We start from the raw sequence: 18,726 nt of genomic DNA, 5'->3' as shown, positions 1-18,726 counted from the left end.
ATCTCTTGTTGAGAAGCGTACGAACACTTCGACTGAAATGTGCAGGAGCTCCATCATGCATGAACCACATGTTGTGTCGTACTTGTAAAGGCTCATGTTCTAGCAGCACAGGTAGAGTATCCCGTATGAAATCATGATAACGTGCTCCATTGAGCGTAGGTGGAAGAACATGGGGCCCAATCAAGACATCACCAACAATGCCTGCCCAAATGCTCACAGAAAATCTGTGTTGATGACGTGATTGCACAATTGCGTGCGGATTCTCGTCAGCCCACACATGTTTATTGTGAAAATTTACAATTTGATCACATTGGAATGATGCCTCATCCATAAAGAGAACATTTGGACTGAAATGAGGATTGACATGTTGTTGGATGAACCATTCGGAGAAGTGTACCGTGGAGGCCAATCAGCTGCTGATAGTGCCTGCACACGCTGTACATGGTACGGAAACAACTAGTTCTCCTGTAGCACTCTCCATACAGTGACGTGGTCAACATTACCTTGTACAGCAGCAACTTCTCTGACGCTGACATTAGGGTTATCGTCAACTGCACGAAGAATTGCCTCGTCCATTGCAGGTGTCCTCGTCGTTCTAGGTCTTCCCCACTCGCGAGTCATAGGCTGGAATGTTCCGTGCTCCTTAAGACGCCGATCAATTGCTTCGAACGTCTTCCTGTTGGGACACCTTCGTTCTGGAAATCTGTCTCGATACAAACGTACTGCGCCACGGCTATTGCCCTGTGCTAATCCATACATCAAATGAGCATTTGTAAACATTGCACTGTATTGCATTTGTAAACATTGCATTGACTGTAAAACCACGTTCGTGATGAACACTAACCTATTGATGCTACATACTGATGTGCGTGATGCTAGTACTGTAGAGCAATGAGTCGCATGTCAACACAAGCACCGAAGTCAACATCACCTTCCTTCAATTGGGCCAACTGGCGGTGAATCGAGGAAGTACAGTACATACTGACAAAACTAAAATGAGCTCTAACATGGAAATTAAGGGTTTCCGGACACCTGTCCACATAACATGTTTTCTTTATTTGTGTGTGAGGAATGTTTCCTGAAAGTTTGGCCGTACCTTTTTGTAACACCCTGTATACACACACACACATGAATAGTGCTAATATTAATATTACTGAAATTTTTAGTTCTACACATGCAATTACATTTAGAGGTAAGAATTTTTTTTACCAGTTCTGAAACAGAAACTCGTCCATGGAATTGAAGGATTTGTCCAAAAGAAATGATTTTAAGCTGGATTTAAAACTTGATCTGCCACCTGCCAGACACTTTATTTTGTTGGGCAAATGATCAAAGATTTTTGCTGCTGAATAATGTACTCCTTTTTGTGCAACTGACAGCTTCAATAACGGATAGGAAAGATCATTTTTCCCTCTAGTGTTGTACTGTTCTTCGCGAATTGAGATGGATTATTTACAACGAATTTCACCTACTTTGATAGTGCAGTTAAAATGCGTAACTTATCGAATAGGTGCCTACATGGCGTCCTTGGGTGATCACCACTAATTATTCTCACTGCTCTCTTTTGTGCAATCAATACTTTATGTCTGAGTGGGGAGTTACCCCAGAAAACTATTCCATAAGACATTATTGGGTGGAAATATGGAAAGTACATTAAGAGGCTGATCTGTTTATTCCCAAGACTAGCGATTATAGCCGGCCGGTTCTAGGCACTACAGTCTGGAACCGCGCGACCGCTATGGGCGCAGGTTCGAATCCTACCTCGGGCATGGATGTTTGTGATGTCCTTAGGTTAGTTAGGTTCTAAGGGACTGATGACTTCAGAAGTTAAGTCCCATAGTGCTCAGAGCCATTTGAACCAACTAGCGATTATACGAAGCGCGAAAGAAGTTGAAATTAATTGTTTGATAAGCTCAGTAATATGCTTCTTCCAGTTAAAGTTGTCATCAATGTGAACACCCAAAAATTTGGGGAAATCTACCGTGTTAACTGATCCCTGTTCATATGCTACATCAATCATTGGTATGACTCTATTTGGTGCACAGAACTGGATATAGTGAGGTTTTTTTTTTTTTTTTTTTTTTTTTTTTTTTTTTTTTTTTTTTCAAAATTAAGGGAGAGTCCATTTTCTGAGAAACACGTAGTAATTGTTTGAAAGACATCCTTAACAATATCTTCAGATGCTGTTTCTGGAATGAGATTTATTATAACGCTCGTGTCATCTGCAAAAAGTACTAGTTCTGGTTGCTGAACGTTAAGTGAGAGGTCATTCACATGAATAAGGAACAGCAGAGGACCCAAAATTGAAGCCTGTGGGACTCCCTTTGTGGTAACTCCCCATTCACTATAATTTACCACCCTCCCAACGTTATTTGTGGTATTCAGCACCACTTTTTGCTTTCTGTTCGTTAAGTATGATTCAAACTAGCTGTGTGTATAGCCTTCAATTCCATAAAACCTGAATTTTTCTAAGAGTGTGACATGATCCACACAGTCAAATGCCTTGGAAAGATCACAAAAAATATCAGCTGGTGATAATTTGTTAGTTAGGGCTTGTACTATTTGATGGGTAAATGTGTAGATAGCATTCTCAGTCGAGTAATCCTTCTGGAATCTGAACTGTGACATGCTGAGTAAATTATTTTCGCTTACTACTGTTGAATACATAAGTTTTTCGAATATTTTGGAAAATGAAGTCAGCAATGAGATTGATCTATAATTACTTAAGTGACTCTTGTCCCCTTTCTTATGAAGAGGTTTGACAATTGTGTATTTCAGTCTGTCTTGAAAATTTCCCTGTGCCAGTGAAGCATTACATATATCGCTAAGGACTCCACTTATTAATTTAGAACAACACTTCAAAATTCTGTTAGAGACTCCGTCAACACCACATGAGCTCTTGTTTCTCAGTATATTTATAATTCCCTTAATTTCACTGGGGGATGTTGGTGCTATTTCTAAAGGCCTAAAGTCCTGGGGAAGGACATTTTTAACATTTTTCTTCCCTTCTTCTTCAACTGGACCCTTTAACCCCATTTCTGCTGCTACATTCAGAAAGTTATTGTTAAAAATACCTGCAACTTGTGAATTATCACTATCATCATCATCATCATTTAGCTGTATTGCTATGGTATGCTGTGCACTGTCAGGCTGCCTCATCTCCCGTTTGACAATATTCCATATAATTTTAATCTTATTATCCAAATTATTAATTTCTGTCAGAAGACATAAGCTTCTCGACTTCTTAATGACTTTCCTTCACATATTATAGTATCTTTTGTAGTAAGCAAGTAACGTCGGATCCTGACTCATTCTGGCCTGTCCATATATTGCCCTCTTCCCCGTACACGATACCTTAATTCCCTTTGTAATTCATGGCTTACTGGACTTTGTAATGGCTTTTTTGGATAACATTTCAGGAAAGCAACTCTCAAATATTGGGACAAATTTGCGGTGGAATAAATTGAATTTGGCATCAGCATCATTTTCTGTGTATACTTTATCCCATTCTACCTCTTCTAGGCTACTCTTAAAACTCTGTACCCTGTTCGCATCAATAAGCCTCCCTGCCTTGTATGAACCTGCTTGAAGCCAGTAAGGTGCTGTATGTGTTATTTCTATTAACTGTGCATCATGATCAGATAGCCCATTAACAACTTGGTACACATTAATTGTTTTTGCCTGAGCACTGTCTATGAAAATGCTATCAATAAATGACCTGCTATCCTGCTTCACACGAGTTGGAAAATTTACAACAGATACTAGATTGAAACAACCAAACAAAGATTCTAACTCATTTTCCGTATCTGTATGTTTTAATAACTCTAGATTAAAATCACTAAAAACCACTAACTGCATCTTTCTGTCTCACAGGTAGCTCAATAATGCCTCTAGATTTATCATGAATAGCTGAAAGTTACCTTGAGGAGACCTTAAAGAAAACTTACTGGAGGCATACACTGAAGTGACAAAAATCATGGGATACATCCTAATATCATGTCAGACTCCCTTTTGCTCAGTGTAGCGCAGCAACTCGATATGGCATGGACTCTACAAGCCATTGGAAATCCCATACAGAAATACTGAACCATACTGTCTCTGTAACCATTCATAATTGCAGGATCTTGTGCACAAACTGACACCTCATTTATGAACCATAAATATTCAATGGGGTTCGAGTCAGGCATTCTGGATGGTCAAATCATTCACTCAAATTTTCCCAAATGTTCTTCAAACCAATCGTGAACAGTTGTGGTTTTGTTAACATGGCGCATTATTATCCATAAAAATGAAGTCCATGAATGGCTGCAAATGGTCCCCAAGTAACCGAACATAACCATTTCCAGTCAATGCTCATTCATTTGGACCAGAGGACCCAATCTTTTCCATGTAAACATAGCCCACACCATTATGGAGCCACCACTCATCTGACAAGGCCACTGTTTTCCAGTCATCTAGGGTCCAACTGAAATGATCGTGAGCCCAGAAGAGGCACTGCAGGTGATGTCATGCTGCTAGTAAAGGCATTCATGTCAGTTATCTGCTGCCATAGTCCATTAACGGCAAATTTTGCTGTGCTGGCCTAACGAAAATGCTCATCGTACATCCCACATTCATTTCTGTCGTTATTTCACACAGTGTTCCATGTCAGTTAGCAGTGACAGGTCTAAACAAACACTTCTGCTCTGGGTCATTAAACAACGGCTGTCAGACACTGCAATATCTGTGGTGAGAGATAATGCCAGAAATTTGTTATGCTCAGCACACTTGACGCTGGGGTCTGGAAATATTGAATTCCGTAATGATTTCTGAAATGGAATGTTCTATGCATCTAGCTCCAACTACCATTCCACATTCAAAGTTTGTTAATTCCTCGTTGTGTGGCCATAATCATGTCAGAAACCTTTTAACATTAATCACATTAATTAGTGCAAATGACAAATCCACCAATGCACTGCCCTTTTGTGCCTAGTGCATGCGATACTGGCACTGTCTGTATATGTGTTCATTGCTGTCCCATGATTTTTGTCATCTCAGTGTATGTGTAATAGACATGTGTAAATTGCAGATTTTGTCTATTTTGAGGTGGGTTTTTAGCAGTCATTAGTAACTACTTTCCCAAGAGAAAGCAACACACTAAAAATACGTGGGGTACAAAAACAATCAAATTATCATGTGCAAGGAAAAGAAAGTTGTGTGAAATGGGCAAGACAAACAGAAGTGGGACTAATTTAATATTACAATAATTACCATATTTTCTTAAATAAAGTTATTAAAAATAAAAAAAGCTATGTACAGTGCCTGAAATTAGTAATTGAGATGATGTTTGACTCTTCAGTCCAAAGACTGGTTTGGAGAAGCTCTTCATTCTAGTTTATTCTGTGCAAGAATCTTCACCTCTCCATAACTACTGCAGCCTAAATTCATTTGAACTTGCTCACTACATCCAAGTCTTGGTCTTACTCTACAATTTTTACCCTCCACAATTTCTTCATTACCAAATTGACGGATATGTCCTATCAACCAGTTCCTTCTTCTAAACAATTTACGTCACTAATTTCTTTCTTTCCCAATTCTGTTCAGTGTCACCAAATTTGTTATTTGATCGATGCATATAATCATCTATAGCACCAAATGTCAAATGCTTCTATTCTATTATTTTCTGAACTGCTTGTTGTCAATTTTTCACATTCAAAGAAGCTACACAACAGACAAACACTTTCACAGAAATCTTCCTAACATTTAACTCTAGATTTGATGTTAGCAGGTTTTTTTCCAGAAATACTTTTCTTACCATTGCCAGTCTATATTTCATATGCTCCTACTTTGGCCATCATCAGTTATTTTACTGTCTAAATATCAAAACTCGTGAATTAATTTCAGTGTCTTGTGTCCTAATTGAATATCCTCGACATTGCTGGACATTTAACTTGACTACATTCCATTATCCTTGTTTTGCTTTTGTTGATGTTCATCTTATACTCTTCTTTCAAGATACTGTCTGTTGAGTTCAGCTGCTCTTTCAAGTCTTTTGTTGTCTCTGACAGAATTACAATGCCATCAGCACACCGCAAAGATTTTATTTCCTCTCTCTGGGTTTTACTTCCTTTTCCAAACTTTTCTTTGTTTCCTTTACTGCTCGCTCAATGTGCAAACGGAATAACATCAAGATTAGGCTACAACCTTGTCTCATGCGCTTCTCAGCTGCAATTTCCCTTGCATGCCCCTTGAATCTTAAACAACTGCCATCTTGCTTCTGTATGAGCTGTAAATAACCGTTTACTTCTGTATTTTATCCCTGCTACCTTAAGAATTTCAAAGAGTTTCCAGTTGATATTGTCAAAAGTTTCCTCCAAACCTACAAAAGCTATAAATGTAGGTTTGTTTTTCCTTGACCGATCTTCTGAGATAAGTTGTCAGGTCAGTATTTCTTCAAATCTTCCTACATTTCTGCAGAATCCAATCTGATCTTCCCCGAGGACAGCTTCTACCAGTTTTTCCATTCTTCTGTAAATGATTTGTGTTGGTATTTTGCTATTGTGACTTCTTAAACTGAAAGTTTGATAAAATTCACATCTGTCTGAAGTCTAATGGGTTTGCACCTGTTTTATACATCTTACATATCATGCGGAATAGTTTTGTCATGGCTGCCTCTCCCAAGGATCTAAATAATTCTGCAGGAATGTCATCTTCTCTTGATACTTGTTTCCACTGAGGTGTTTCGTTGCTTTGTGAAATTATTCACACAGTATTATATCAGCCATCAAACATTCATCCTCTTCACCTTTTATATTAGAAGTGAAGAAATTCCTCTAGCTGTATTTAAGATGTCGATTTTATTTTGGCAACTAGTTTCAATGTTGTAACAACCTCATCTTCAGGCTCATACACTCATTGATGCCAACTGTGTGCAGCTGATATTAGAAGTCATTGGTTAGATACAGACGTGGTTAGTAACTAAACACCTTCCACACGGAGCATGTCCGTATCTCACCAATGATTTCTAGTATCAGCTGCACGCAGTTGACGTCAACAAGTGTATGGGCCTGAAGATGTCATTGTTACAACGTTGAAACTAGTTGGCAAAATATAATCGACACCTTAAATACAGTTGGAGGAATTTCTTCGTTTTTAATATAAATTTATACCAGCTGACGTCCCACTGTCCTCCATTTCAACTACCTTTTGTTCCCATAATATAGCCCTCAAATTTGTTTCCCTTATGTAGATCCTCTCCACATCCCTTCCACCTTTCGCTTCTGCTTCTTTATTTAGTGTTGGCTTGCTGTCTGAGTTCTTGATATTCATACAACTGCTCTTCCTTTCTCTGAAGATCTCTTTAATTTTTCTAAGGCTGACACCTATCTTTCCCCTAGATATGCGTACTTTTACGGCCTTGCATCTGTCATCTACACATTACTACTTAGCTATTTTGTTTCTCATGTCAGTCTCGTTTTTTAGAGATCTATATTCCATTTCATCTGAATCATTTGCTGCATTTTCATATTTTCTCCATATATTAAATTTTGGGGTAAGTCTTCCCATTCTAAAAGGATATTTTTGGCTCACAAACGGGCGGTTCGGGCAATAAGTGGTGTAAGTTCATGAGCCTCTTGTCGAACCCTGTTCACAAGTCTAGGTATTTTGACATTGACCTCTCAATATATATATTCCTTACTGTCATTTAATGTTAACAATATTAGCTTATTCCCAAGAAGAAGCAGCTTGCACTCAGTTAATACCCGCCAGAGATCAAACCTGTATTTGGATCGAACTTCCTTAACTCTTGTGCAGAAAAGTGTGCAGTGTACTGCTGCATCCATTTTCAATAAGCTACCACTCGAATTCAAAAATCTTAGCAGTAATCCATGCACTTCCAAGTCGAAACTGAAGAGTTTTCTCATGGATCACCTCTATTCTGTTGAGGAGTTCCTTAAAAAATTAAGCTGATTCTTGTTGTATTGTTGATTGTGTTTACTTAAACTTATGGATTGACTTTTTTTTGGGTTCATAAACATTTTATTTTTATCTGTAGTTACTTTTGTGTTGTAATTTCATGTACTGACGTTTTCCATGACCTTGGAGGTTTGCTCCTCAATTTGGTCCTATGGAACTTGATGTGTAAATAAATAAAAATAAAATAAATTAGTTACATTCAAAATCTTCTTTGTTATCCATGAATTTCACTAGGCCTTGTCTTTCTATCCACGTGATCCTCTGCTGCCTTCACTATTTCATCTCTGAGTGATCATTCATCTTCTATTGTATTCCTTTCTCCTATTTCAGTCACCCTTTGCATGATCCTCCTCCTGAAACTCTCAGCAACCTGTGTTTCCTTCAATTCATCCAGGTCTCTTCTCCCTAAATCCCTATCTTTTTGCACTTTCTTCAGTTTTAATCTGCATTTCATTTTGAGTAAATTATGCTCAGGATCCAGATATGTCTCCAGAAATATCTGGTTTTGGAATTGTGTCCAAAAGAACAGACACCACATATATTATTAAGACGAGGCTGACCAGTGGTCCCTTCAGCGCAGATGCGTGCCACGCTTGAACTCACAGGAATCGGTGAAACACTGTGAGTAATCAGGACAATGGCTAGGGGCACTACATCACTAGTGTGTGGATAAGTTGAGAATTTAGATGTAATGGTCAGTGCAGTTTTGATGACCACTGTGTCCGGATAGCTTAGTGGTCAGAGCGTCTGCCTAGTGAGCATGAGACCCTGGTTCAAATCCTGGTCCCGCACAAATTTTCAACTTTCCCCATTGATGTAAATCACTGCCCACTATCAGCTAAAAGTCATTAATTCCTTTGTGTCTTGATTGTTCAAGTGTTTTCAAAAATTGGAAAAACATAAGTGCTCTTGGAGAGTATTTTGTAAAGTTATGACAGTTGTATTGTAAATAAAAGCTTTTCTGAATTTCTGCTAAAGACTTTTGACATAACACTCGTATTCTGGGGTGACCCGTAGCCGAGGAAAAAAGTGTTTGTTGGTCAGAAAAGTGAATTAAGGATAATCTCTGATGTCTACTCTAGAACCTCTTGCAGACAGCTCTTGTAACAGGTGGATGTACTGACTCAGCCTCACAGCACATTTACTCACTTAATAAGTTTGTAATTGACAGTTAAGTCACAGCTTGAAAACAACAGTGATGTTTATAAATATAATACTAGAAGAAAAAACACTATCCACCACTCATCCATAGTGTGTCATTGAATTGAATGAGGTATTTAGCTATGAAAGTCTTTAACCATCTGCGCAGCAATGTAAATACTTCAACAGATATTAAAATTAACTTAGAACAGTAACTGAAATAATATCTGTTTGACAACTCATCCTATTGTATAGAAGAACTTCTGAATGTGTAATAGTGTGTGTGTGTGCATGCGTGTGTGCGTGCGTGCGCGCACAATCATATTTGCAAGAATTAACAAGATACTCACCTTAGTAAACAAAGTAAATGTATCACACATAAGATATAGCCAAAATAAGAACCTATTGGGGGGGGGGGGGGGGGGGGGAGAGAGACATACATAATTTGTGATGGTTTATTGGCTTCTGAATATGTACACAAAGTCTACAGTTAACGTAGCTCAAATCTGTATCATAATATCACATTTGCCTTTGCCATCTAACAACCAAGTATCACCAGCCAACCTAACCTAGATCTGAGGCTACACTGCAGATAAATTGGCCACCAAAGCCTTTATTTTGGGACAAAGCTTCTTTTTATGAGAAATCAAACAACAGAAAATCCAGGCTAGAATAATGATGATATGAAAAGGATAGATTGCTACTCACCATATAGTGGAGATGCTGAGTCACAGACAGGCACAACAATAAGACTGCTATACTAGTAAGCTTTTGGCCAAAAGCCCTTCTTCTGAAGTATACATACACACACACACACACACACACACACACACACACACACACACACACACACACACACACAAATTCTACAAGCTAAGCTGCAACCACTTTGCTGCTTTCTATGTGGATATGACAACCAATAAGCTGTCTGTCCGCATGAATGGCCACCAACAAACAGTGGCCAAGAAACAGCTGGACCACCCAGTTACTGGCATGCTGCCCTACACAATGTTCTTCATTTCAGTGACTGCTTCACAGCCTGTGTCGTTAAGCTACTTACTACCAAAGCCAGCTTTTCTGAATTGCACTGGTGGGAACTCTCCGTGCAATATATTCTACGTTTCTATACAGTTTTTTTAGTTCTCCCCTTCTCCACCCCTCTGTTTTAACTTCTCAACTGCCAGCTGGACGTAGCTGCCCCAACCTCTCCTCACCTTGTGTCTGTATGCTCCCACAAGCAGCACTTTACTATCCCCCAACCTTACCCTTCTACCCCTCTCCCGCCACTGCCACCTCCTCCTTCTTACCTCCACCACCCAGACCCCAGATTGCATTTCCCATCACGTGTTGTAGCTCGTGTCAGGCTTCAGCAACCATAGACAGTGGTTATGTTTTTGTGAGTTGCATTTACTTAAATGTGCATGTGTGTGTGTATATTATGTTTAATTTGGAAGAAGGCCCTTTGACCAAAAGCTTACAGTCTTTTTGTTGTGCCTATCTGTGACTCAACGTCTCTACTATCTACTATAAGGTATGCACCATTCCTCTACTCTTCCCCTGGCTACTGACCTGTGAGCACTTGCAGTTGAAGTTCATGTGTGTCTCAGGGGATCACTGGTTGCTCACTGTATTAACATCCACAAAATGCGATAGACACTGAGGCCCTAACAGATCTTGTAAAACAACCCCCAAAGCCATTTCTCCTACTGACAGACTTCAATGCCCATCATTTATTGTGGTATCAGACCTCTACTTGCCCTTGGGGTCAGGTTGTGGAGAGCCTTATGGCAATGCACAAGCTGTGCATCCTCAACGCAGGCACTCACACTTATTTCTATGCTACTGCAGGGTCATCGTCAGTCATTAACCCCTCCGTCTGCTCTCTAGCCCTTGCGGTTTCTGTTAAGTGGGAAGTCACTGAGACTTTCATTTCAGTGATCATTTCCCACTCCAGGTTCACTTGCCAGATGGAGCTCTTGCTGAAAGGACACAGCTAAGTCCCGAGGTCATCTTCGGAGGCAACCTGTCCCTTGGTGGATTGATGAGTGCTATAAACTAATCTGGGTCAGGTTTGTGGCTCTGCAGTAGTTTAAGTGCTGCCCAATGGCGGAAAACCTCACAGTGTTTAAGAGTGAAAAGAGCCAAGGCTAGACGCATCATCAAGCAGAGCAAGGAAAGGTCATGGCAAGTGTTCCTGGATTTTATCAACCATTTGACTTGTTCTGTAAAAGTATGGGAAGGCATAAGGAGGATTTCTGGTAAACATGGCCATTTACAATTAGCAGCAGTGCCGAGACTAGTGTCTTCAAACAAGGGTGTCTTCAAACAATGCCCAGAGACATTGCCCAGAAAATGGCAGAGCATTTTGCAAAGACTACTGCCAATGCCAGCCAGGATCTAGCATTCTGCTGCTATCACATGACCTTAGAGTTTTACAGCTGGCCTTTCTCCATGTGATAGCTGGATACAGCACTGTCTGAGGCTCATGTTACTGCACCCGGTCACTGCAAAATCCAGGACAGCATGCTTCAACATTTGGTAGCAGTGTCAAAGGGAATCTTCCTTGAATGTTTTAATTTTATGTTGCAGACAAGCCACTTCCCCTTAAACCAGATGGGGACCAAATGTGTACTAGTAATAATCAGAGTATCATCTTAATGGGCTGTGTAGGCAAGACCCTGGAACAAATGCTAAATGTTATGTAATCTTGGTGTTACAGAGCAGACAACTACTTGGTTGATCTGACTGAGGATTCAGGAGATTTTGATCCACTGTCAACAACTTGACCCTGCTTTCCTACGTAAACATCACTGTCTCGATATATTTTTTGAAATCCGTAAGGTATACAATGGTGAGTTAGTGAGGTGTTGTCAGATCATTGTGAGCTGGAGAACAGTGTTCCTCAAGGCAGTGTTTTAAGTGTTGCGTCTTTGCCATAGCCATAAACAGTATTACATCTATAGTAAGGTGTCCTATATTGTGCTCCTTATTTGCGGAGGATTTTGCAGTTTTGAACATTTTTGGAAGATGACTTCAAACAGCTGTAAGTAATATATAAAATGCGAGTTTGACCATGAGCTGCCTTTTTATTTAAAACCCAAATATTGACCGGTTTCAGTCACAGACCATCTTCAAGGATTCTATCCAAGGATACAAAAAATACATGTAGTATACAGGAAATGTTATAAAATCTTTTCCAAGGAAGTGTAAAGTATACGTGAATACTTACAGGGTTAAAACAGTTTAAGCCACAACATCACATCTGTCACTACTTAAATAGGGTTAAAACAGTTTGAGCCATAACATCACATCTGTCATTACTTACATAAAGGCCACATCACATATGGAGAGCATGCCATGAGTTCCAGTATAGCATACAGGACTTTTAAAGGCAGACATACTAATAAGGTGTATAAACAGAGCATTGCTGAAGAGAAGATTAGAGGTATAAGTGCTACAATTGTACCAAATATTGAGGAGTTGGTCAAAGATCTTTACAAAGTGTTTTTGACATATGGTACAAAAATATCTTGATGATAAGTTTCTTGCAAAATGCAGGGAACTGGACTATCTTTGGTGAACATCTTTGGTGTAGTTTCACATGTAAACACACATATCCTTAATGGCTGAGCCTGTAATACCTTTTAGATAAAGCTGGACTTCGATAAAGAAAATTATTCGTCATTACCACTTTATATACATGTGTTACCAACATTCTTTAAAGCTAAATTTGGGCACATGATTACTTATGCTGCGGTTATTTATATCCCCCCCCCCTTTTTTATGATATTTGTATTACTGTGACTAAGCACTTTAACTAAACTTTATTTACATATGATGTTTCCCTGTAAATGTAGTCAAAATGATTCATTACTGTAACTTAGGTTCATATGAATGTTGGGTGACATTTCATCCTATTTCTGAACATTGTATTGTAACTTGTTTTTATGCTATGGATACTATTTTCATTATGTTTATGATATAACGACTTTTGTTTATACACATTTCATGGAGTATAAGCAGTGGTTTATAATGATTTATATCTTGTATTGCAAGGTTGATGTTATTCTATGTTTGGAGATAGCAACTTTTGTTTTTCTGTTTACGTGTGAATACCAAAGATGTTCGCCAAAGATAGTCCAGTTCCCTGCATTAAACAAGAAACTTACCATTAAAATATTTTTGTACCATATATCGAAAATACTTTGTAAAGATCTTTGACTACTCCTCAATATTTTGTACAATTGTAGCACTTATACGTCTGATCTTCTCTTAGTATGTTTGCCTTTAAAAGTCCTTTATGCTGTACTGGAATTCAAGGCATGCTCACCATGTGAGACGTGGTTATTATTTAAGTAATGATAGATTTGATGTTGTGGCCTAAACTGTTCTAACCCTGCAAGTATTCACATATATTTTACACTTCCAAGGAAAAGATTTTGTACATTTCCTGTATAGTACATGTATTATTTTTCTCTTTGGATAGAATCCGTGAAGATGGTCTTTGACTGAAACTGATCAATATTTGAATTTTAAATAAAAAGGCAACTGATGCTCAAGCACGCATTTTATAGATTTTGCAGTTTTTTGTTCATCCTCCAATGTTGCAATAGGGGCTTGTCAGTTGCAGCTTACTGTGCAGTGTACTGTAGTGGAGTGCAGCGCAAAGATGGGGTTCAGTTTTCTGCCAAGAAACTGCAGTTTGGGCTCATTTTAGAACGCTCATTGTTTTCAAAAGCAACAGAAACCTGATGAAAAATAGACTATGAGGTACTTAACAAATTACAGTCTTCTGCATAAAGAACAAAGATCAGTTCGGTTTCAGGTCTAGGAAAAGCACAGGATCAGCTTTAGCTCCATTTACACATGTTCTGGAAGCTCTGGACCAAGGAGATAATATAACAGTCATCTTCTTTGCTTTATCAAAGTCTTTGATACAGTAGATCATGCAGTTACGCTAAATAAATGGTGTGCTCTAGAAATAAGGGGAGTGGCAAATAAGTGTTTTTGCATGTTAATGTGGGGAAAGGGGGGGGAGGGATTAGGAGCACTCAGTGATAAGTGCCTACATGAAAGCAGTTAAAACAAATGAGGCTAAAATGGACAAAATGTGAGAAAAGAGATAAAAATCAATTTGAGATACATTCCCACTCACTCCTCCAACAGATCTCACCCTTAATCATCCGCACAATGACACTAGCTCACATTATGGAAAATAGTGTTAAAACTATTCGGATGTTCTAAAACTGTTAAAAAACTGAGAAAGTGTAGAGGAAAGTGAAAACAGATCCATAGGAGTATGTGGTTGCCTGATTACTTATTTGTGTCAGTAAAGCTGAGATCATATTTAGTGATATGGGCATTGCAAAAGTGTAAAATGTAATGAAATAGATCATTGTTGTGCTGGAGAAGATTTCCTACTTTAAATATACGAGGGCTGTTCAGAAAGTAACCTCCGGTTGATTTAAAAAAATACACCAAGTTAAATAAAAATATTTTAATATATAGATCTTACAACTACATCTTTGCACTATTTTTCTACATAGTCTCCATAGCGATTGAGGCACTTATCGTATCTCTTCACAAGCTTTGAAATTCCTTCTGCATAAAAATCACCCGCTTGTGCCTGGAGCCAGCCTGTGACCGCATCTTTGAGCTCTTCGTCATCATCAAACTGATGTGACCCGAGCCATTTCTTCAAATGCATGAAGAGGTGATAATCACTTGGTGCCAGGTCTGGGCTGTAAGGTGGATGGTTGATAACGTCCCACTTGAAGGACTCAAGAAGGGCCGTTGTTCTGCGAGCAGAGTGAGGACGGGCGTTATCGTGCAAAAAAACGATACCGGAAGTCAGCATACCACGGCGTTTGTTCTGTATAGCCCGTCGTAACTTTTTTATTGTTTCACAGTACACGTCTTGATTAATGGTCGTACCACGTTCCATGAATTCAACCAACAACACCCCTTTGGCATCCCAAAACACCGTTGCCATCAGTTTTCTGGCAGAAAAATCTTGCGAGGCTTTTCTTGGTTTGGTAGGCGAATTTGAATGTGCCCACATCTTTGATTGTTCTTTTGTCTCAGGGTTCACGTACTTAATCCAGGTTTCGTCACCGGTCACGATTCTGTTTAACAATGGTTCTCCTTCGTCCTCATAACGTGACAGAAAGTCTAATGCAGAGGCCATTCTTTGAGTTTTGTGGTGGTCGGTAAGAATTTTGGGCACCCATTGTGCACAGAACTTATGGTAACCCAATCTTGCTGTCACTATCTCGTACAAGAGAGTCTTAGAAATCTGTGGAAAACCAGTAGACAACTCCGACATTGAGAAACGTCGATTTTCACGAACTTTTGAACAAAAGTTCGTCAGTCACCAATGATGGTCTACCACTCCTCTCTTCATCATGAACGTTTTCTCGTCCATTTTTAAATAAACGTACCCATTCACGGACAACTCCTTCACTCATAACTCTTGGTCCGTACACGGCACAAAGCTCACGATGAATAGCTGCTGCAGAATATCCTTTCGCTGTAAAAAACCTTATGACAGCACGCACTTCACATTTGGCAGGGTTTTCTATTGCAGCACACATTTCAAACTGCCACAAAAACTAAACTAGCGCAGGTACGACGTTCACTCGACCACGGCTTGATGCCGACTGACCTGTTGAGTGCGTGAACGCACAGATGGCGTCGCTACTCCCCCCACAACCCGCACTGTGACCAATCGGAGGTTACTTTCTGAACCGCCCTCGTATATTACGTAGATTATTTGCACAATTTTTATAAAAATGATGTGGAATGAGTCAGTTAATAGGCAAAGTACACATGATAGGTTAGTGAATATGCCTGCATCCTGTCCATTTATAGGCCAATAATCTGTGCACTACCCAAGTAACTAGTTGCTTTCATTTTTTTCTCTCTCTTAATTTTCTCCTTTTTAACTAAAATTTTGTCTTTGGAATAATTGAAGTTGCTCAGGAGAAAAGAGTTAGTGTTTTTGCTGCCTTTCAGGTATTTTACATTATCTACAAATAACCGAAGATTTTTGTGGCTTAATATTAAAATATTCTCGAATCTCTGACAGCTATAGTAATGAGTAATACTGGTTTTTTCTTTCTTTTAGTGTTACAGCTATAGACATCACTATTCTCAAATTGTGGCGGATTATTTAAGGCAGATTTCATCAGCAAATAGACATATTGTGTAACATAAAATAAAGAGAGCAAAAAGTTGTAACACCTTGTACATAAACCAGACTGCAGTTGTAGGGAGTCAAAGGACATGAAAGGGAAGCAGTAGTTGAGAAAGGAGTGTGACAGGGTTGTAGCCTATCCCCGATATTATTCAATGTGTACGTTGACCAAGTAGTAAAGGAAAGAAAAAATTGGAAAAGGAACTAAAGTACAGGGGAGAAGAAATAAAAACTTATAGGTTTGACAATGACATTGTAATTCTGCCGAAGACATCAAAGGACAAAAGCAGTTGAACAGAATCGAAAATTAGAGAGAGAAGCACAGATTGACTAAAAGAAGTGATCAGTTGATACGATATGTTCTGAGAGATCAAGGAATTGTCAGTTTGGTATTAAAGGGAAGTGTGGGGTAAAAATTGTAGGGGGAGAGAAAGGGATGAATTCAGTAAACATTTTCAAATGTATGTAGGTTGCAGTAGTTATTCAGAGATGAGGAGGCTTGCACAGGATAGACTAGTGTGGAGAGCTGCATGAAACTAGTCTTCAGAGAGAACAACACAACAGTAATGAAGCAACAGTCAGAATACCCAACTTGTTGAAGAGACATTTACAAGTAGATTATGAACAAATGAGTTCATATTAACATACAGAGGATGTCTGCAAAATTCTTTGCTGTAGTCTCTGATGAGTTTCTGCTGTTGAACACGCAAGGATCATTAAGGAGGAAATCTTGAAGATTTAACAGTATCAGCCAGTAATAGGCACAGCTATAGCTTTATTATTTACATTTTAGTTTCCTGTGGTGACCTTTTGAAGCACAGGGAGCAGAAAGGCAATTTTGAGAGATGGAAATGGCTTTGCAATAGTGAAACAAAAAAATAAAAATCTGTATGTCACAAGCACACTTTCGAAAAATGAAAAAGACTGGCAAGGATCAAAGAAGAATTTCTGAATTTTAGAGGGAGAAAATTGCAGTGTTGCATAGATTCTGTTTCTTTCTTTGGTCTTTTACGTGCTCCTTGGAGAAAACCCATGGTAAACAATTGGCAGTAACACTTTGTATGACTGGACTAATCCCGAAATGTTTACAATTTTTTTCCTATGTACAATATACAGCTTATACCTATGTGATTTACCCCACAGAATAAAGTGATGTTATGGGATTACAATAAAGAATTTAATGCCAATAGGTTTAGTAACACATAATTACCTTGTCATATCTTTGAAAAATATAAATTTATCTTTTAAGAATGCCACACTGAATAACGTGCAGGAAGTATGTAAAGACTTCTTTTTCCAATAATAACAGTAATAATAATAATAATAATAATAATAACAGAAATGTTAAGTCATTAGTGCCGTATTAATGAAAGGCCACTCCAGTTGCTGATATGTCCATGACCATTTTTGACATTTGTATCCAGACCATTTTCAGACACACTTGAAAACGGCCTGGATGTGAAACGCGAAGCTGTCCTGTGAACTTAAATAAAAGACTACCTGCAGTGGCCTTTAATTAACTACTTGTACAGTTGCTCTCCGAGCATGGAGAGACTAATAATTATTGCCATAATGATTTTAAGCCAGAAAATGAACTTGTCACATGGATTAAAAGGCAGTAAGATGCAACATCACTAATTTTCTTGGATTTTGATGTGTGTCTCTGTTTAAAAGACATTATATTTGTGCTCATGTATTTGGGCATGGGAAATGTGGCATCACTTTCTCTTTTAAAAAGGGTTCTTACAGTTTATTTGTAATGTGATGTAAGGACAGACTCTTTTTATTTAAGTAGCTTTTTCAACAGTTCTCAAAGTTTTCTTCTATGTGCTTCACCTGAAATGTCCTTTCCAGATGTACCACAAGTTGAAAGATGAAGCTGTGCAACGATGGTTTGCGGAAGAAACACGTGACAAACCAACACAAGAGTAATGCCTTTCTGAAAGTAAAGAACAAATTTTCAGAAGCAGTAGCGGAACTTATTTTGTGTAGTTACTGTATATAAATGTATTGTACATAATTTTCTTAAAAAGGCTTCATTTCTGAGTAAGAATATATAAATACTGTAAATATTAAAGGTATTTCATGGAAATAAATAACAAACTTTTTAAAATCTGTTTTACACTTATTCCTTCTGGAACTGTCTGCATCACAGTTTCTAGATGTAATTTGTTTTTCACCCATTGTGCCAATATATTCATTGTCACTGGGCACAAAAAGATTTATACAATGTTCAGATTGGTTGCATAATTGCTACGAAAAAAGTTCCATTTAGTTTATCTAAGAGTTTATCGGATGCAACATTTCATTTTAGTAATTTTTAAGATTGTTATTCAGTAAAATTCCTTTATTATGATTCTGGTATCTTGTTTGCCAGCATTGAGTATTATGGTGCAGTGGTAATCACAACAGACTAGTATTAAGGACGACTTCAG

At 38.5% G+C, this 18,726-nt stretch overlaps 1 protein-coding gene and 1 non-coding gene across 2 annotated transcripts in view; both read left to right on the top strand.

The window, feature by feature from the left end:
- The window catches only part of LOC126477080 (uncharacterized), a 41,130-nt gene extending 22,726 nt beyond the window's left edge, over positions 1–18,404 (top strand). Inside the window, exon 3 of the mRNA XM_050103590.1 lies at positions 18,146–18,404. Coding sequence (XP_049959547.1) covers positions 18,146–18,223 — 78 coding nt within the window. The 3' untranslated portion in view covers positions 18,224–18,404. The remainder of the gene's footprint in view (positions 1–18,145) is intronic.
- On the top strand, positions 8,677–8,749 carry Trnat-agu (transfer RNA threonine (anticodon AGU)). Its single transcript has one exon. It is a non-coding gene; the product is annotated as a tRNA-Thr (tRNA).
- Positions 18,405–18,726: the final 322 nt, after the last annotated feature.

The sequence above is a fragment of the Schistocerca serialis genome, chromosome 1, assembly GCF_023864345.2.
Source record: "Schistocerca serialis cubense isolate TAMUIC-IGC-003099 chromosome 1, iqSchSeri2.2, whole genome shotgun sequence".
In the NCBI taxonomy this organism is placed as follows: Eukaryota; Metazoa; Arthropoda; class Insecta; order Orthoptera; family Acrididae; genus Schistocerca; species Schistocerca serialis.
The sequence above is the reverse complement of the archived record's forward strand: the minus strand, read 5'-3'. Positions and strand labels throughout refer to the sequence as shown.